We start from the raw sequence: 22,238 nt of genomic DNA on the forward strand, positions 1-22,238 counted from the left end.
ATGTACCCACCACCATGGATTGCGTAGAAACTTCTACGAAAGACTGTGATTTAGTCCATACATGGTATATATGAGACAATAAAGTTATGTATAGTTAAGTCTACAAATAATTACGAATCGATATGGACTTTTTGTACGTAGAGAGCAAGAATTGAAATATGGGGGTCGCATATATGGGGGCTATATACAATTATGAACTTGATATGGACCAATTTTTGTTTCAGTGGGGATCGATTTATCTGAGGGCCATATATAACTATAGACCGATATGGACCTAGTTAGGCATGGTTGTTAACGGCCATATACTAGCACAATGTACCATATACTAGCACAATGACTCGGATGAAATTTCCTCCTCCAAGTGGCTCCAAAACCAAATCTCGGGATCGGTTCATATGGGGGGCTATATATGATTATGGACTGATATGGACCACTTTTGCCATGATTGTTAAATATCATATACAACCACCACGTACCAAATTTCAAGCAGATCGGATGAATTTTGCTTCTCCAAAAGGCACCGGAGGTCAAATCTGGGGATGGGTTTATATGGGAGCTATATATAATTATGGACTGACAGGAACCAATTCCTGCATGGTTGTTGGATACCATATACTAACATCACGTACCAAATTTCAACCGAATGGCAAGAATTTTGCTCTTCCAAGGGGCTCTGGAGGTAAAATCTGGGGATCGGTTTATATGGGGCCTATATATAATTATGGACCGATATCGACCAATTTTTGCATGGGAGTTTGAGGCCATATATTAACACCACATACCAAATTTCAACTGAATCAGATGAATTTTGGTCTTCCAATAGGTTCCGGAGGTCAAATCTGGTGATCGGTTTATATGGGGGTTATATATAATTATGAACCGATGTGGACCAATTTTTGCATGGTTGTTATAGACCATATACTAACATCACGTACAAAATTTCAGCCGGATCGGATGAAATTTGCTTCTCTTAGCGGCCTCACAAGCCAAATCGGGGGATCGGTTTATATGGGGGCTATATATAATTATGGACCGATGTCGACTAATTTTTGCATGGTTGTTAGAGACCATATACTAACACCATGTACCAAATTTCAGCCGGATCGGATGAAATTTGCTTCTCTTAGAGGCCTCGCAAGCCAAATCGGGGGATCGGTTTATATGGGGGCTATATATAATTATGGACCGATGTGGACCACTTTTTGCATGGTTCTTAGAGACCATACACTGACATCATGTTCCAAATTTCAGCCGGATCGGATGAAATTTGTTTCTCTTAGGGGCCTCGCAAGCCAAATCGGGGGATCGGTTTATATGGGGGCTATATATAATTATGGACCGATGTGGACCAATTTTTGCATGGTTGTTAGAGACCATAGACCAACACCATGTACCAAATTTCAGCCGGATCGGATGAAATTTGCTTCTTTTAGAGGCCTCGCAAGCCAAATTTTGGGGTCCGTTTATATGGGGGCTATACGTAAAAGTGGACCGATATGGCCCATTTGCAATACCATCCGACCCTTAATGGGAACTAAGTAATTAATTTTTTGATATTTTCAAATAAGGGGAAGCTCCATCTTGCCAGACTTTTTTTAAGTAAACACACTGAAAAAATATTATCGTGAAACCAAAGATTTCATGTCCTTAAATTAAGAATGCGAATTTTGCTCAGCATAGAAGACTTATTTTTCTGATATCAAGTTTTTTCCTTGTCCAGAAGACGATACACTTTTCTACCCTCCACCTTTTATACCCTCCACCATAGGATGGGGGGTATATTAACTTTGTCATTCCGTTTGTAACACATCGAAATATTGCTCTAAGGCCCCATAAAGTATATATATTCTGGGTCGTGGTGAAATTCTGAGTCGATCTGAGCATGTCCGTCCGTCTGTTGAAATCACGCTAACTTCGGAACGAAACAAGCTATCGACTTGAAACTTGGCACAAGTAGTTGTTATTGATGTAGGTCGGATGGTATTGCAAATGGCCTATATCGGTCCACTTTGACGTATAGCCCCCATATAAACGGACCCCCAAATTTGACTTGCGACTGCTCTAAGAGAAGCAAATTTCATCCGATCCGGCTGAAATTTGGTACAGGGTGTTAGTATATGGTCTCTAACAACCTTGCAAAAATTGGTTCACATCGGCCCATAGTTATATATAGCAACCATATAAACCGATCCCCCGATTTGGTTTGCGGAGCCTCTAAGAGAAGCAAATTTCATGAAAAGTTTTTCAGCGGTGGATTATCCAACCTCAGTAATGCTGGTGACATTTCTGAGGGTTTCAAAGCTTCTCTAAGTGGTTTCACTGGAATGTGGAACGCCGTTCGTACTCGGCTATAAAAAGGAGGTCCCTTGTCATTGAACTTAACATGGAATCGGGCAGCACTCAGTGATAAGGGAGAAGTTCACCACTGTGGTATCACAATGGACTGAATAGTCTAAGTGAGCATGATACATCGGGCTGCCACCTAAACTAACCTAACCATGGTGTAAGTATATGGTATCTAATGACCATGCAAAAAGAGATCCACATCGGTCCATAATTATATATAGCTCCCATATAAACCGATCACCAGATTTGACCTCCGGAGCCTCTTGGAAGACCAAAATTCATCTGATTCAGTTGAAATTTGGTACGTGGTGTTAATATATGGCCTCAAACACCCATGCAAAAATCGAAAATGGTCGAAATCGGTCAATAATTATATATATTCCCCATATAAACTGATTCCCAGATTTGACCTCCGGAGCCCCTTGGAAGAGCAAAATTCATCCCATTCGGTTGAAATTTGGTACGTGATGTTAGTATGTGGTATCCAACAGCTATGCAAGAATTGCTTCATATCAGTCCATAATTATATATAGCCCCCATATAAACCGATCCCCAGATTTGAACTCCGTTGCCATTTATAGAAGTAAAATTCATTCGATCTGGTTGAAATTTGGTACGTGGTGGTAGTATATGATATTTAATAACCATGCCAAAAGTGGTCCATATCAGTCCATAGTCATATATAGTCCCCATATAAACCGATCCCGAGATTTGGTTTTGGAGCCTCTTGGAGGAGCAAATTTCATCCGAGTCATTTGAAATGTGATACATTGTGCTAGTATATGGCCGTTAATAACCATGCCTAACTAGGACCATATTGGTCTATAGTTATATATATCCCTGAGATAAATTGATCCCCAATCACACAAAAATTGGTCCATATCAAGTTCATACTTGTATATAGCCCCCATATAAGAGACCCCCTTTTTCAATTCTGGCTCTCTATGTATCGTGCAAAAAGTCCATATCGATTCGTTATTGTTTGTAGACTTACCTATACATAACTTTTTTGTCTAATATATGTTATACCACGAATGGACTAACTCACAATTTAGAAAACGATGTTAAGAAGTTTTAAGATAACACAACCCAATTAATTCGATTGTGAATGACATTCTTTCGTAGAAGTTTCTACGCAATCCAAACATTTGTTTACATACAAAATATGTACATAACATAAGTCGATAAGCAATTATGAACATTTACTCAGCAGCACACACTTGTTTCTTGTTGTAATTAAACTTGCTGGAGGTTATCTATCTCCGTCGTCATATTTATATTCTGCCTGTATCCTGTATCCTGTTTCGGTCTCTCGCTTTCTCTCTCTTCTTAACATATATATAATATTTCTAACTTAATACAATTTAGCAATCACTATTCTTTCTAATGAATTTTATAAGTATCAGTAATAAAACAATTCTTGGAAAGAAAATTGTCTAAAACCAACCACTTACCAATCTTACAAATTAAATGAAGTGTGATGTTAATTTTGAAGTGCATTCTTAGTAAAAATAGAAACACTTTCCATGTCATTTTACAACGACACCATACAACACACTTACGCAAAAATGTGTATGGGTGAAATTTTGAGTCAATCTTGCAATGTACGTCCGTCTGTTGAAATCACGCTAAGTAGAAGCAAATTTCTTCCGATCCGGTTGAAATTTAGTACTGGGATTTAGTTTATGGCCTCTATACCCGCAATCAAAAAAAGTTTACTTGGATCCAAAGATTTTGACCTTCCCTTAAGGATTTTGCTATTAATTCCGAGCCAAAGATGCGGCTTCTTAAAAATAAAGAAAATTTTTAGTGACCTATCTGGCTTTAAATCTAGGACCAATAAAATAAAAATTAGGACACAGATCGCATTTATCAAATTTTCGTTCTCTTTTCGCGGTTTATTAATAAAGGTACTCGTACAAAGAAATGCCAGTTTAAAAATTCAAATTATAACGGATACTTCAAAGCAAAAAAATTTTTTCTTAATTCCAAAAAAAAACTTTAACCCAAAGACTGTGTGGTTAATAAATCCAAATTTGTAAAAATCGAGCAATATTCTTATGTAAGAGCTACATGTACGTATAAATACGATCGGCTAGTACATCAAAATTTGAAATTTGAGTAATATTGGTTAATTAATAAGAGTACTATGGCCAAATTTGGGAAAATCGAGCTATGCATATATATATATATATGTATATATATATATATATATATATATATATATATGTATATATATATATATATATATATATATATATATATATATATATATATATATATATATATATATATATATATATATATATATATATATATATATATATATATATATATATATATATATATATATATATATATATATATATATATAATATATATATATATATATATATTATATATATATATATATATATAATATATATATATATATATATATATATATATATATATATATATATATATATATATATATATATATATATATATATATATATATATATATATATATATATATATATATATATATATATATATATATATTGCTTCTGCGTCAATCTTGCACCACTTCTGGCTCCAAAAGAACATTTTCATTACTTTTTTGGCGATGCTTTTTTTGCTGGGTATATATATATATATATATATATATATATATATATATATATATATATATATATATATATATATATATATATATATATATATATATATATATATATATATATATATATATATATATATATATATATATATATATATATATATATATATATATATATATATATATATATATATATATATATATATATATATATATATATATATATATATATATATATATATATATATATATATATATATATATATATATATATATATATATATATATATATATACCCAGTAAAAAAATCATCGCCAAAAAGTAATGAAAATGTTCTTTTGGAGCCAGAAGTGGTGCAAAATTGACGCAGAAGCAATGAATTGAACATGGGCTTGTCATAGGACGGAGGTCCTCCATTTCAACAGCCGTTGCACTGAATTTGCATCACTTCTTTAGGTGTGCTCCTAATTCAATATTTTGGATGTAAATTACAAAATTCTGTAATATTTTGTCAAATAAACAATTTTATTTTTAATTTTTTATAATTTTTAATGGATTCTAACGCTTCTCGGAAACGTTTGACCTCAAATATTTTCAAAAATTCATAATTTTTTTAGATTGGATTTAGCATTTTTTTCGACAAAATTTAAATAATTTGTACCATTTTATGAATTCTTACTTTGTTTTTAACATACTTGAAACAAAAAAAAAGTTAAAATTACCCATTAAAAGTATGAAAAAACCAAGTTATAAAAAATTGAATTAAAATAACTTCGTGGGTAGTTAAAATAAAGAACATCATTGGGAGTGCATCTTCCGGAAGTGCTTTTAAAGTTGTGCCTTTGGAAGAACTTCCAAATATTTTGCTGGGTACATATGTAAGTTATATCTAAATCAGAACCAATTTGCATAATATTTTGTGGGTTTAATTAATACCACAAAAGGTTACCTTGTGCCCAATTTGAGTAAGATCAGTTAAGAAATGAGGCCTCTATGGTCGAACATAAGATTATTAGGGGCGAATTTTTCACAATAGGGCAATACATATATGGGAGCTATATCTCCATCTGAACCGATTTCGATGAAATTTTGTGCATACCGTTAGTACTATAGAGGACTGGATCTAGCCAACTTTCAGTCAGATCGGTTAATAAATAAGGGTTCTATGGCCAAATTTGGAAAAATCGGACTATGCATATATATTGGATCTATATCTCAATCTGAACCGATGTAGACAATTTTTTGCACATATAGTTAGTGCTATAGAAGATTACATTTAGCCAACTTTGAGTAAGATCGGTTGATAAATAAGGGTTTTATGGCCAAATTTAGAAAAATCGGGCGGTACATATGTATGGGAGCTATAGCTAAATCTGAACCGATTTCGATGATTTTTTGTACATATAGTTAGTGCTATAGAAGATTACATTTAGCCAATTTTGAGTAAGATCGGTGAATTAATAAGGGTTTTATGGTCAAATTTAGAAAAATCGGGCGGTACATATATATGGGAGCTATAGCTAAATCTGAACCGATTTCGAATATTTTTTGTACATATAGTTAGTGCTGTAGAAGATTACATTTAGCCAATTTTGAGTAAGATCGGTGAATAAATAAGGGTTTTATGGCCAAATTTAGAAAAATTGGGCGGTACATATATATGGGAGCTATAGCTAAATCTGAACCGATTTGTATCATTTTTGCACATATAGTTAGTGCTATAGAAGATTACATCTAGCCAAGAAGATTACATTTAGCCAATTTTGAGTAAGATCGGTTGATAAATAAGGGTTTTGTGGCCAAATTTGGGAAAATCGGGCGAAACATATATATAAGAGCTATATCTAAATCTGAACCGATTTGGATGAAATTTTGCAGACTTGAAGGGCGATGAAAAAGATTACCTTTTGCCAAATTTGGCGACGATTTGTTTGAAAAAAAAGCGCAACGTGACCCCTTTTGTCGAAATCGAGCGATACATATATATGGGAGCTATATCTAAATTTGATCCGATTTCTTCCAAATTCAATAGCGTTCGTTCTTGTGCCCAAAAAACTCGCTGTACAAAATTTCATCAAAATCGGTTAATAATTGCGACCGGAATCCTGTGAACAACAAATACATGGACAGACGGACGGACGGACGGACACCAAGCGCTAGATCGACTCAGGAGGTGATTCTGAGTCGATCGGTATATATTTTATGGGGTCTAAAATCAATATTTCTGGTAGGCACTTTTTTTTGGCAGATCAAACTTATTATACCCTGACCACTATGTGGTTTAGGGTATAATAATTAAAATTTCCAAATGAGATCAATTAATTTTTTAATCAAGTATTTTTTAATGTCCAATTAAAACTGTGATTGATACTATCATTTTCGCAATTGAAGACATTTCAATTAAAAAAATTAATTGGATCCATTAATTTCGTGATTGAATCTGTCCCTCTCATGAATATTACCAAACATACATATAAGTTTTTTAAAAGAATTTTCTAAATAAAACTATCATACCCATACAGTATTGAAGATAATTTAATTTGCCAAATCTAGTATTATTATATTATATGCTGTTTTACGAATGCTAAATGCTTCCACTTGAAATTTTCATACTAAATATATAGTTTTTGCTTCAGAATATATTAAAAAAACACATGTAACAAACATGTATATTTCGATGAGTTACAGATAATATTTAAGATATGCCAGCAACATTCTATTGTAGAGGATTGAAAAACCACTTAACGCTACCACATATAAAAGAACCCACAATGGCAATGAAGTTCAGTTCTAAATTGAGACCTTACTAGGAAAAGTGTGATATAACCTTGACTTCACAATGATGTGCATAAAAATTTTTGCAGTCATTGCCTTTTTGACTGTTGCGGATGCAAAGGTAAAGAAAGGTTTTGTTTTTGTAATTTTTAAGGAATATTGAAAATTGTTATCCTATTTTATTTAGCCTTCCTCGATTATTAAAAAATACTACTATGACCACCACAACACATCCTTGGTACGAAATGACGACTATGTGAATGCAAATAGACGTCAATACGCTGCCAATATTGATTACTATCGTATGGAAATTGAAAATTTCCAAGAATCCTATCTTGATCGAGTTTTTTCCATGGAATATCAAAAGGACGCATTAGTAAAGGAAATTACTCGTGTAGATGAAAAGCTCTATCCTTTAACTCTGTTAAGTGATTTCACCAAAATGTGTGTTAACAGTTTCAAAACTCCAATACCTTCTGTGGATTGGGTTAAAGGACAAATGAATTGGTGCATGGTCAGTGCCAGTAATAAAAATGCTTCATTAACTTCGGACATGGAAACTACTAAACGTTCTTTGGAAAGGCATTATGACAATGATTTTGAAAATAAAATTAGTAACTGTGAACCATTCTCAGTGAACGGGTCGATGCCAATGAATTACACCTTGTGTCTGGTTGATGCTGTAAGTATCCCTGGTCATGGCAAATTTTGTCCTTGAAAATCTTATCGAATTTTTCTTGATTTTATTTAGGTTTCCGAAACAGATGCCTATACTCTACGCAATCAAAAACAATTCTCCAATGAATTAGAATCCGCCAAAAATTTAGCTAAAAATTATATCAAAACTCTTCAGGAATGTACTTTTGGCGTCCATAATACCACTATATCGATCATTTCCGAGGCTAATACTCGCATTGAAAAGTGCATTCATGTCACGGATGACTATCCCATTTGTGGTCGTTACTTTTGCTACGATATATATCGTATTCCTGCGGCAAGTATAGATCCCAAAAATGCTACAATGCCAAATCCATTCTATGGACGTAATCAAACTTACAACTGTTTAATGTTGGATATTGTATGAACTTGTTCGACGTCAGTAATATTGTTTACAAAAATTTGCGAATTAATGTTTTAGCAAGAATTTTTAAAAGCAATACCTTTGATTACCACAATAAAAAGTATATTTCCTTTGCATACGAAAAAAAAATTAAAAAGTATAAAATGAAAGTCAAAGTGACTTGGACTCTTGATTTACATATGTGCAAGTTGTCAGTATTATTACTGGCAACAGGCGAAATTATTATGTGTTTACCTCATAATCAGAATAAGGTCAATATAGTAAGACACCATGCCAAGTTCTAGGGAACACGGTTGCCACAGTTGGTAGAATTCTACCAAAAATTGTAGATTTTTTTACTGTTTGGTAGATTCCCGAGAAAAAATTGAGAGATCTAATTTGATACAATTAGATATGAGTAGATCCGAAAAATGGTAAGATCTAATCATATCTAATTACTATGGAATTAGATCTGATCAGATCTCAAAATTGGCCTAGATCTAATGTCTTAGATGTAATTATATCTGTCCCTATATATTATTGGATCTGATGTTAGATCTGGTCATATATGAAATGATATACATTTATATCTAATTCTATCTCATCATATGTTGGTATATCTGCTTATATCTAAAGGGGCCAATTTTGAGATCTAATCATATCTGATTAGATCCCTCAATTTTTACACGGGTTAGTAGAATTTTTTATGTATTTAGTATATTTTGCAAGACATTCTTCTCCAACTAAGAGGTACTTCAATTCTCTGTATAAATCAAACTTTGGAAAAAAAGTTATAAAAATAATTTTTTGGAAAAAATTTTTATACAAAAAACATTTTGAAAAAATTTTCTATAGAAGAAAAATTTTGACAAAAAAGATTCTATGGAAATATTTTTTTGGAAATTTCTTCTATATAAATAAAATTCGTTTGTACTTTCAATAAGAAATTAGCATATAAGCCCCAAAATTAGTCAACGTATTATACCGCCAGTTCTACACTAAAGGCTATGGTAGTTCAAATTAGCCAGCGATGAAACATGTGTATAGTCAGGCTTGTCTAGATTGGTATCTGGCATTTTCTTCTCAATAACTTAATAGTATCAGTTCCCTAAATCTTCTCATCCATTAAGCTCAAATAAATTGTAATAGTTTGTAGTATAAACAATTTGGACATTAAAGCAGTCTGCATTGATATCAGGCTAACATACAAATAGTTTGGAAATTTTTTCTATAGAAATAAATTTTTGTCTATACACAGAAAAAAAAGTGTATCGTAAATTTAAGAAGATTTTTACAATAATTTATTACAAGAATTTTCCAGAATATTAGTTCATTTTTCGTATCTTCAACGAAAATTAACTACTCGAAAGGAAATTTTACAAATTCTAAGTAGCAATCGTTTAGTTCATGGCCTACAAAATACGATGGAAATTTCCTTAAAAAATTTCTTAACTGGTAGTTAAAAATTCGTTTGTCATGCTATAAAACTACTTGTGAAATGTAAAGTATTTTCTAAATAATAAGTGCAATTTACTATAAGATTTTTTTGTATGAGAAAATATTTTTTTACGAAAAATTAACTTGAAAGTGGATAGCAATTTCTTACTGACAATTCCTATAGTTAATAATTGTTGGTAAAAAATTACCCAATGAAATATTTTTAGTTCACATGTAATTAAATTTATAGACATTTTCGTCAAAAATGGTAGATAACATTTCATGAAAATTTTGCAAATTTTAAGTTAAACGTTTCATCGTTCATAAACTGGTGTGCCTTTACGAATATTATTCTCAGAGTAAATTGTCAGCAGATGCGATGAACTAATGCATAGTACAGAGATCTTTATCGGCATAGTGGAATGTGATTAATGTAAAGATGATGTTACTTGAGTTTTGTTGTGTATACATGAGCGTGGGGTTGTTTTTATTTTTGTTCATTTAGTGGTTTGTGTGTGTGTTATTCGCGGATGGTTTATTTGGCTGGATGAGGTGTTGTTTTCAATAAAGGCACATGTGTTTTTGTTGTTGTAGGAATGTTTTGGCTTTGCTTGGTTTTGTTTGGCATGCTCCAGTTGTATAGTTGGCGTTGGCGTGGGTTGTTGCATCTTTTAACAAGGGAATATAGGCATGGAATATTTTGGATTTTTGAAACATTTATTGGTGTTTGCTTATTAAACCTTTTAAATGAAAGTTATTAATATTTTAGCGATGAGATATACGATGGCGAAATGATGATCGGTAGTTTAGAAAAAAGTTACTAAGAATATTTTGGAAAAAATGTTGAAATTGAAAGTGTATTGAAATTTTTATTATTCAATGTAAAAAATTAATATTCAATTCCAGATGAATTTGGAAAATTTTTGTTACATCTCAGCGTATAGTTTATTCATAAATTGGTAAGTATTTTTATACCCTCCACCATAGGATGGGGGTATATTAACTTTGTCATTCCGTTTGTAACACATCGAAATATTGCTCTAAGACCCCATAAAGTATATATATTCTGGGTCGTGGTGAAATTCTGAGTCGATCTAAGCATGTCCGTCCGTCCGTCCGTCTGTCCGTCTGTCCGGCTGTCCGTCCGTCTGTGGAAATCACGCTAACTTCCGAACGAAACTAGCTATCGACTTGAAACTTGGCACAAGTAGTTGTTATTGATGTAGGTCGGATGGTATTGAAAATGGGCCATATCGGCCCACGTTTACGTATAGCCCCCATATAAACCGATCCCCAAATTTGGCTTGCGGAGCCTTCCGGAGCAGCAAAATTCATCCGATCCGGTTGAAATTTGGTACGTGGTCTAAGTATACGGTCTCTAACAACCATGCAAAAATTGGTCCATATCGGTCCATAATTATATATAGCCCCCATATAAACCGATCCCCAGATTTGACCTCCGGAGCCTCTTGGAGGGGCAAAATTCATCCGATCCGGTTGAAATTTGGTACCTGATGTTAGTATACGGTCTCTAACAACCATGCAAAAATTGGTCTATATCGGTCCATAAATATATATAGCTCCCATATAAACCGATCCCCAGATTTGACCTCCGTAGCCTCTTGGAGGAGCAAACTTCATCCTACCCGATTGAAATTTGGTACGTGGTGTTAGTATATGGTCTCTAACAACCATGCAAAAACTGGTCCATATCGGTCCATAATTATATATAGCTCCCATATAAACCGATCCCCAGATTTGACCTCCGGAGCCTCTTGGAGGGGCAAAATTCATCCGATCCGTTTGAAATTGGGTACCTGATGTTAGTATACGGTCTCTAACAAGCATGCAAAAATTAGTCCATATCGGTCCATAATTATATATAGCTCCCATATAAACCGATCCCCAGATTTGAACTCTGGAGCCTCTTGGATGAGAAAAATTCATCCGATCCAATTGAAATTTAGTACGTGATGTTAGTATATGGTCTCTAACAACCATGCAAAAATTGGTCCATATCGGTCCATAATTATATATAGCTCCCATATAAACCGATCCCCAGATTTGACCTCCGGAGCCTCTTGGAGGGGCAAAATTCATCCGATCCGTTTGAAATTGGGTACCTGATGTTAGTATACGGTCTCTAACAAGCATGCAAAAATTGGTCCATATCGGTCCATAATTATATATAGCTCCCATATAAACCGATCCCCAGATTTGACCTCCGGAGCCTCTTGGAGGAGCAAAAGTCATCCGATGCGGTTGAAATTTGGTACATTTCGTTAGTATATGGCCTCTAACAGCCATGTAAAAATTGTCAAATTTTATAACTATAGAAAGTTTTGTCAAAATTTCATTTCTATAGAAAGTTTTGTAAAAAGTTTATTTCTATAGCAATGTTTGCCAACATTTTATTTCCATAGAAAATTTTGTCAAAATTTTATTTCTATAGAAAATTTTGTAAAAAATTTATTTCTGTCGAAAATTTTGTCAACATTTTATTTCTATAGAACATTTTGTCAACATTTTATTTCTATAGAAAATTTTGTCAACATTTTATTTCTATAGAAAATTTTGTCAAAATTTTATTGCTATAGAAAATTTTGTCAACATTTTACTTCCATAGAAAATTTTGTCAACATTTTATTTCTATAGAAAATTTTGTCAAGTTTTTATTTCTATAGAAAATTTTGTCAAAATTTTATTTCTATAGAAAATTTTGTCAAACTGAATTATATACGTATTTAATCGGCTTTTTTTTTGATTAATATATACCCCTTATGGACTAACTTACAATTTAGAAGACAGTGTTAAAAAGTTTTACGATACCTTGCCATCGGCAAGTGTTATCGCAACCCAAGTAATTCGATTGTGGATGACAGCCTTTAGTAGAAGTTCCTACGCAATCCATGGTGGAGGGTACATAAGATTCGGCCTGGCCGAACTTACGGCCGTATATACTTGTTTTGTTTAATATATACCCCTTATGGACTAACTTACAATTTAGAAGACAGTGTTAAAAAGTTTTACGATACCTTGCCATCGGCAAGTGTTATCGCAACCCAAGTAATTCGATTGTGGATGACAGCCTTTAGTAGAAGTTCCTACGCAATCCATTGTGGAGGGTACATAAGATTCGGCCTGGCCGAACTTACGGCCGTATATACTTGTTTTAATATGACTTTCTTTTAAAAAGAATATTTTTTATGTATCACAGAAAAAAAGTGTCTCGTAAATTTAAGAAGATTTTTACAATAATTTATTACAAGAATTTTCCAGAATTTTAGTTCATTTTTCGTATCTTCAACGAAAATTAACTACTCGAAAGGAAATTTTACAAATTCTAAGTAGCAATCGTTTAGTTCATGGCTTACAAAATACGATGGAAATTTCCTTAAAAAATGTCTTAACTGGTAGTTAAAAACTCGTTTGTCATACTATAAAACTACACGCTCACAAAAAATCGCTTCTGTAACATATACTCCCAAACATATTTTGCTTCAAGCATATATATTTTTGGGTATTGCCCAAACATTTATATGTTTGATCTCTACCAATATATAATATGTTTGAAAGCATATTGGTCTAAACAATATATGTTTGGGTAGTCTAAGTTCCAAACATTTTGTATTTTTGCATCCAAATTCAATAATGTTGTCTTCCAAAAAACAATATGTTATTATGTGACCATATAATATGTTTGGAAGCATTTTGCACCCAAAAATAGTATATGCTTAAAAAAAATTCTCCCAAACAGTATTGTGCTCAAAATTTTATTTATTTATTTATATATTTACAATCATAATGAATTATGAAAATAAACAGGTAATATAGGTGCTAACAACATAGGTTTTCGACCTGAATGCTCAAAATTTTGTTTCTGCCCAATTGTATATTCCCCGACATCTTTCTCACTTCCACGAGATTTTTTAGTTCTTAGCACCTTTTTCTGTAATACAAACATTGTAGAAGAAATTATTAAATTTTATGATTTTTTTATTTTAATTTTACCTTTTGCCGGACGGGGATTCGAAAAGCGGACCACACAGTTTGCAAGGATCAAAGAAGTAGCTGATCAATTGCCCAAGGAAAAATAAAATGTTAATTTTGTAATAACAAGCAACAACCACCAACTTAATTCAATATCGCTCCCTGTTAAATAGCGCTCCAAGCTACTAAACACATATATGTTTATAGGCTATTTCTAAATTAATATATGTTTGCATCCAAGCATATTATATTTACAAACATTTTATGTCCCAAACATAATATGTTCTAACATATTAACATATATGTCCCAAACATGTTATGCTAGTTTATGAACATTATATGCTTGCACTCAAAAATATTGTGTTTAAAAATTTGTGTTCCAAACATATAATGTTTATAGCCAAACATATGAAAAACAGTCTTTTTCATCCGTGTACTTGTGAAATGTAAAGTACTTTCTAAATAATAAGTGCAATTTACTATAAGATTTTTTTGTATGAGAAAATATTTTTTTAAGAAAAATGAACTTGAAAGTGGATAGCAATTTCTTACTGACAATTCCTATAGTTAATAATTGTTGGTAAAAAATTACCCAATGAAATATTTTTAGTTCACATGTAATTAAATTTATAGACATTTTCGTCAAAAATGGTAGATAACATTTCATAAAAATTTTGCAAATTTTAAGTTAAACGTTTCATCGTTCATAAACTGGTGTGCCTTTACGAATATTATTCTTAGAGTAAATTGTCAGCAGATGCGATGAACTAATTCATAGTACATAGATCTTTATCGGCATAGTGGAATGTGATTAATGTAAAGATGATGTTACTTGAGTTTTGTTGTGTATACATGAGCGTGGGGTTGTTTTTATTTTTGTTCATTTAGTGGTGTGTGTGTTTGTTATTCGCGGATGGTTTATTTGGCTGGATGAGGTGTTGTTTTCAATAAAGGCACATGTGTTTTTGTTGTTGTAGGAATGTTTTGGCTTTGCTTGGTTTTGTTTGGCATGCTTCAGTTGTATAGTTGGCGTTGGCGTGGGCTGTTGCATCTTTTAAGTAGGTATGCAACAAGGGAATATAAAGGCATGGAATATTTTGGATTTTTGAGACATATATTGGTGTTTGTTTATTAAACCTTTTTTAAATTAAAGTTATTAATATTTTATCGGTAGTTTAGAGAAAAGTTATTAAGAATATTTAGGAAAATATGTTGAAATTGAAAGTGTATTGAAATTGTTATTATTCAATGTAAAAAATTAATATTCAATTCCAGATGAATTTGGAAAATTTTTGTTATATCTCAGCGTATAGTTTAGTTATAAATTGGTAAGTATTTTTTTAATATGGCTTTCTTTTAAAAATAATATTTTTTATGTATATTATTATTTAATTAATTTTTTTTTGGATACCAGTTTAATGTTTTTCTTTGTTGCAAAAGCAATATTTAATTTCAGAGCAACTCCAGATGGATTCGAACAAATTTAAAAAATAGAGATTTGGTAAGTTTTCTTTTAAAAATTGGCTTTATTTCAACTAGAATATTTACGTTTTTGTGACTTTTTATCATGAAAATTACAGGTTTTTAATACCTTATTTTAGTATTTCTTTAATCAAATTGTTTGGAAACCAATGTAACATTTTTTAATGTAACAACAAATATTTAATTTCAGAATAACCCCTTAAAAATTTGGACAAATTTTTTAGTACTCCTTTGCTTGTAATTTAATAGTGAATTGGTAAGGATTCTTTGACTTTCTTTTAACCCTGGACAGTCATCCTTATTTTTTGTACATTAACGTCATCCTTCGTCATTTTCACTGCGGCTCATTTCAAGACGCTATAATTTTCATCGTGAGCGAAAAAGTGAACCAAACTTGAATTTATTTTCTTATTCAATTTGGTTTTAAGTAGTAAAAAACAAAAATTCATAAAATGGTCGAATTAGTATAACTTAAATTTATCATTTCCCAATGGACTAAAATGCATTTTAAATCGAAAATGAAATTACCTGTCGTCATTTTTACGAATGATGACTGTCTAGGGATATCAAGAATATTTGGTTTTTTATGCATTTTATTATTTTTTTTTTTTGTCATTAGATTTTTGAAAACCTATTTAATAATTTTATTTAATGTAAAAAATAAATATTTAATTTCAGAGTAACCCAAATAAATTTGGACAACTTTTTATATTTCCCCTCAGCGTACAATTTAATAGAGAATTGGTAAGTTTTATATTAAAACTTTGGCTTTCTTTCAACTAGAATATTTATTTTATTATATCTTTCACATCGATAACAACACAATTTTATGAGTTTATTTAGAATACTTCATTATTTCTCTAATTGTTTCAGGTACAGATTTTATGAGATACGTTTTCCAAAGAAACGTTGGATTCCTTACACCATTTGATAAAATGTCCCAAATATGGTAAGTTACAAGCTAAAATGAAGAATTAAAATTATATTTCATTACATGGTGTTAATTTTTAACAATTTTCATTATTATTTCCATTTTTTCCAGCAGGATATGAATGAAAAAAGTATAAGTCAACATGTCCAAACAGCGGGTTCAAATGAACTACTCTCTGTTCCACGTGGTCATAATTTTTATTCACAAAAAACATTGTATTAAGAACTTTCATCATAAGTTTTTATAATAAAGTACTTTTGCTTAAAGAAAGTTTAATTTTAATGTATGAACATTTTCATAATAGTAAAACGGTTTGTTGTTCCTTTAATTATTTAATTTCTGTTGAATGATTGATTTAAAAATAGTTTAGTCGTCGACATTTTAAAGAGACTGCTAACCAATTTTTATTATCGGGTTTCCCACAAAATAAGCAAGTAAACCAAAATAATACTGACTTTTTAACTTGGTAGGGGTATATAAATCTTATAGTGTTGTAAAAATGAACTAAACTACAATGTTATAGATGAACTAAAATTTAAGAAAATTATAAACTAGACAAGTTGAAAAAAATCTTAAGGGCTAAATCATGGTCAATATTACTACAGTTTAGTTCATTTTGCAATGGAAAAGGGTTCACTGTTTTTTCAGTGTAGAAATAACTTTTTAGAAGTTTTTTAATAGATATACATTTTTGGAAAGCTTTTCTATAGAAATAAATTGTTGGCAAATTTTTCTATAGAAATAATTTTGTGGAAAATTTTTCTATAGAAATAAATTTTTGGAAAATTTTTCTATAGAAATATTTTTTTGGAAAAATTTTCTTTAGAAATAAATATTTGGAAAATTTTTCTATCGTACTAAATTTAAAAAAGGAAAATTACAAAATTTTCTAAAGAAATAAAATTTTGATAAAATTTTCTATAGAAATAAAATTTTGATAAAATTTTATATAGAAATAAGATTTTGACAAAATTTTCTATAGAACCAAACATTTTGACAAAATTTACTCTAAAAACAACAATTCTGGCAACATTTCTGTAGACAAAAAAATTTGACAACATTTTCTATAGAAACAAAAATTTTGACAAAAATTTCTATAGAAAAAAATGTTGACTCAATTTTCTCTCTGTTGGTTAAGCTACCCTTGTACTTTATTCAAAGCGTGATTTTAATCTGAAATCAAAGTAATAAGAAATACAAATTGGACAAAATTTCCTATAGAAATTAAATTTTTATTGTTGTTTTGATTTCAGAGAAAAAATGGTGTCAAAATTTCCTTAAACTCCTTTATCCATAAAAGCTCGAATAATAATTAATTGTAAATTAAATCTAGCATCGCCTGTTTCAGTATCAGGCTAACATAAAAACGTATTTGGGATTTTTTTATTTGGTAAATTTATGGTAAAATTTTCCTCAAATTTTGGTAGATTGTTTTCGACACGAGTGGCAACCGTGCTACGGAACCTACACAGAAAAAAAAGTGTCTCGTAAATTTAAGAAGATTTTTACAATAATTTATTACAAGAATTTTCCAGAATTTTAGTTCATTTTTCGTATCTTCAACGAAAATTAACTACTCGAAAGGAAATTTTACAAATTCTAAGTAGCAATCGTTTAGTTCATGGCCTACAAAATACGATGGAAATTTCCTTAAAAAATTTCTTAACTGGTAGTTAAAAATTCGTTTGTTATGCTATAAAACTACTTGTGAAATGTAAAGTATTTTCTAAATAATAAGTGCAATTTACTATAAGATTTTTTTGTATGAGAAAATATTTTTTTACGAAAAATGAACTTGAAAGTGGATAGCAATTTCTTACTGACAATTCCTATAGTTAATAATTGTTGGTAAAAAATTACCCAATGAAATATTTTTAGTTCACATGTAATTAAATTTATAGACATTTTCGTCAAAAATGGTAGATAACATTTCATGAAAATTTTGCAAATTTTAAGTTAAACGTTTCATCGTTCATAAACTGGTGTGCCTTTACGAATATTATTCTCAGAGTAAATTGTCAGCAGATGCGATGAACTAATGCATAGTACAGAGATCTTTATCGGCATAGTGGAATGTGATTAATGTAAAGATGATGTTACTTGAGTTTTGTTGTGTATACATGAGCGTGGGGTTGTTTTTATTTTTGTTCATTTAGTGGTTTGTGTGTGTGTTTGTTATTCGCGGATGGTTTATTTGGCTGGATGAGGTGTTGTTTTCAATAAAGGCACATGTGTTTTTTTTTTTTGTTGTAGGAATGTTTTGGCTTTGCTTGGTTTTGTTTGGCATGCTTCAGTTGTATAGTTGGCGTTGGCGTGGGCTGTTGCATCTTTTAATATGCAACAAGGGAATATAAAGGCATGGAATATTTTGGAATTTTGAGACATATATTGGTGTTTGTTTATTAAACCTTTTAAATGAAAGTTATTAATATTTTATCGGTAGTTTCGAGAAAAGGTATTAAGAATATTTAGGAAAATATGTTGAAATTGAAAGTGTATTGAAATTTTTATTATTCAATGTAAACAATTAATATTCAATTCCAGATGAATTTGGAAAATTTTTGTTATATCTCAGCGTATAGTTTAGCCATAAATTGGTAAGTATTGTTTTTTTAATATGGCTTTCTTTTAAAAATAATATTTTTTATGTATATTATTATTTGTTAATTATTTTTTTTTTTGGAAACCAGTTTAATGTTTTTCTTTGTTGTTCAGAGCAACTCCAGATGGATTCCAACAAATTTAAAAAATAGAGAATTGGTAAGTTTTCTTTTAAAATTTGGCTTTCTTTCAACTATTTACGTTTTTATGACCTTTTTATCATTAAAATTACAGGTTTTTAATACCTTATTTTAGTATTTCTTTAATCAATTTGTTTGGAAACCAATGTAATATTTTTAATGTAAAAAAACAAATATTTAATTTCAGAATAACCCCTTAAAAATTTGGAAAAAAATTAGTGCTCCTTTGCTTGTAATTTAATAGTGAATTGGTAAGGATTCCTTAACTTTCTTTTAACCAGAATATTTGTTTTTTTTATGCATAATATTATTTTTTTCATTAGATGTTTTGGAAACCTATTTAATAATTTTATTTAATGTAAAAAATAAATATTTAATTTCAGAGTAGCCCAAATAAATTTGGACAACTTTTTATATGAACTACTTTCTTGTTCCACGTGGTCATAATTTTTATTCACAAAATACATTGTATTAAGAACTTTCATCATAAGTTTTTATAATAAAGTACTTTTGCTTAAAGAAAGTTTAATTTTAATGTATGAACATTTTCATAATAGTAAAACGGTTTGTTGTTCCTTTAATTATTTAATTTCTCTGTACTGTGGAATGATTGATTTAAAAATAGTTTAATCGTCGACATTTTAAAGAGACTGTTAACCAATTTTTATTATCGGGTTTCCCACAAAATAAGCAAGTAAAGCAAAATAATACTGACTTTTTAACTTGGTAGGGGTATATAAATCTTATGGTGTTGTAAAAATGAACTAAACTACAATGTTATAGATGAACTAAAATTTAAGAGAATTATAAACTAGACAAGTTGAAAAAAATCTTAAGGGCTAACTCATGGTCAATATTACTACAGTTTAGTTCATTTTGCAATGGAAAAGGGTTCACTGTTTTTTCAGTGATAGTGAGGTATATGCGAAAGCTCTCCGACGGACCAGAGAACAGACTACAGGTCTTACATGTATATACTTTTCACCAACCACATTGAAAAGAATCTATAAACTGCATATCGTGTTTTAATTTGGTGACACGCCGCTAGCGGTCGCGGATTTTGGTTTTCCCATATGAAATGGACGTAAACAAGTGCTCGCCTATGGCTATGGTTATTATATGGTTACATTTACTATGTAGCTTCTTGGAATAACTGACTCTGATTGATCAACTACATAGTCTCGTCCAGAAGCATTACCAGTGACTGCACCCTATATTTTTGCCGTTGGACTTTCATTTATATGATAAGTCATTCCACCCTATTAAATGGTATTATGTAGAATTTCTTCTCTAATTGGCTTTTTGAATTCTTAATAAGGTGGTCCTCTTCCTATTTATCAACCAATCGTCCTGCTTAGATATTATTTCACAATAAATAATTTCAGCTTTCTGCTATCAGTATTCCTCGTTTCTCCATTGACAGATTTTTCTTAATGGTTAGTTAGCAAGAAAAAAAGTTTTAATAATTTCCGTGTTCACTGCATAGAAGTTACAATTGAGTTAAACAACATATTTATCATGTAATCATCGGTTGTTATATACTAACTCGATGTGGGTGATCTTATTGACCTATTCCATATCATATTACTAGTTTTCTGATTTTTTTTTCGGACCAAGTAAATTAGAAGTATTACATGTCTACATAACAAACATGTTCATTGATTCCGATTTCATTTTGTAATGCGATCTATGTTATTTATCTACAATTAATGTTGATTAGTAATTCAATCATTGCAGTCGTATTCAACTGCAAACCACACCCACATTTTTATTAAAATGTTTTAATAAAGACCACACACATACACACAGACACACAAACTTCACTTTAGTGTCCAATGAATCTCAATTCATTTCAATTTTAAATGCCCAGAATCGAAAAAAGTGCGAGCACAGATATATCTTGATTTGTAATTCATATGGGCTGTTAAGGTGTTGCAATTAGCTCTTATTATGACAGAGACAAATTATGATAAATACTATATGGCACACGTTCCCTATTCATTCACATATGATACAGAAATTGTTGGACCTTATTAAGATATTTAAGTCAACATATTGAAAATGGTTATCTGTACGATTAGGTGACTTGGACAGTTTGAATTCTATGAAAGAAGAGTTGCAATAGAAGAATGTTGAATGTGAACTTTATTGAACTGGAACTCATGGAACCTGAAAAAGTATATATTTTAATTTGTATTGCAAGGAAACTATGATATCAAACTGTGTAATGATATAATAGCTTATCATTACTGTTTTTTTTTATGGTGTATGAAAAGGTACAAATGTTGTCCAAAATAGATGGGAAGACAGCTGTTGCAGATTTCCATATCCTCATCAGTTCCCTGTATTGGACAATCTACTTATTTTAATTATTTTTATACCTTCCACCATAAGAAGGGGGTCATTTTGTCATTCCGTTTGTAACAGATCGAAATATTTGTCTTAGATCCAATAAATTATATATATTCTGGATCGTGGTGAAATTCTGAGTCGATCTAGCTATGTCCGTCCGCCCCTCTGTGGAAATCACGCAAACTTCCGAACCAAAAAAGTACCGACTTGAAAGGCCACATCTCGCTAAAGACTATGGAAATGTGTGGTGGCCAACACTGAAACATATATGTATAGTCAGGCTTGCGAGATGGGTATCTGACATTTTCTTTTCAGTAACTTAATGATGTCAATTCCCTTAATCTTCCTGTCCAATAAGCTCGAATAAATATTGTAATAATTTCTAGTTTAAATGATTTGGACATTGAACCAGCCTGATATCAGGCTAACATAAAAATAGTAAGCTACGAGGAGCCCGTCGTAAATAAGGAAAAAACATTACTAATATTGTCGTTAGAATTATTGTTGTGTCCTTAGAAACCA

At 30.9% G+C, this 22,238-nt stretch overlaps 1 protein-coding gene across 1 annotated transcript; it reads left to right on the plus strand.

Moving 5' to 3' along the window:
* Positions 1-7,682: 7,682 nt before the first annotated feature.
* Positions 7,683-8,959, plus strand: LOC142221157 (uncharacterized). The gene is made up of 3 exons (XM_075290773.1): positions 7,683-7,844; positions 7,911-8,405; positions 8,475-8,959. Exons 1-3 carry the CDS (start codon positions 7,788-7,790, stop codon positions 8,805-8,807), a joined length of 885 nt encoding a protein of 294 aa, XP_075146888.1. The 5' UTR covers positions 7,683-7,787; the 3' UTR covers positions 8,808-8,959.
* Positions 8,960-22,238: the final 13,279 nt, after the last annotated feature.

This window comes from Haematobia irritans, chromosome 1, assembly GCF_050003625.1.
Source record: "Haematobia irritans isolate KBUSLIRL chromosome 1, ASM5000362v1, whole genome shotgun sequence".
NCBI lineage: Eukaryota > Metazoa > Arthropoda > Insecta > Diptera > Muscidae > Haematobia > Haematobia irritans.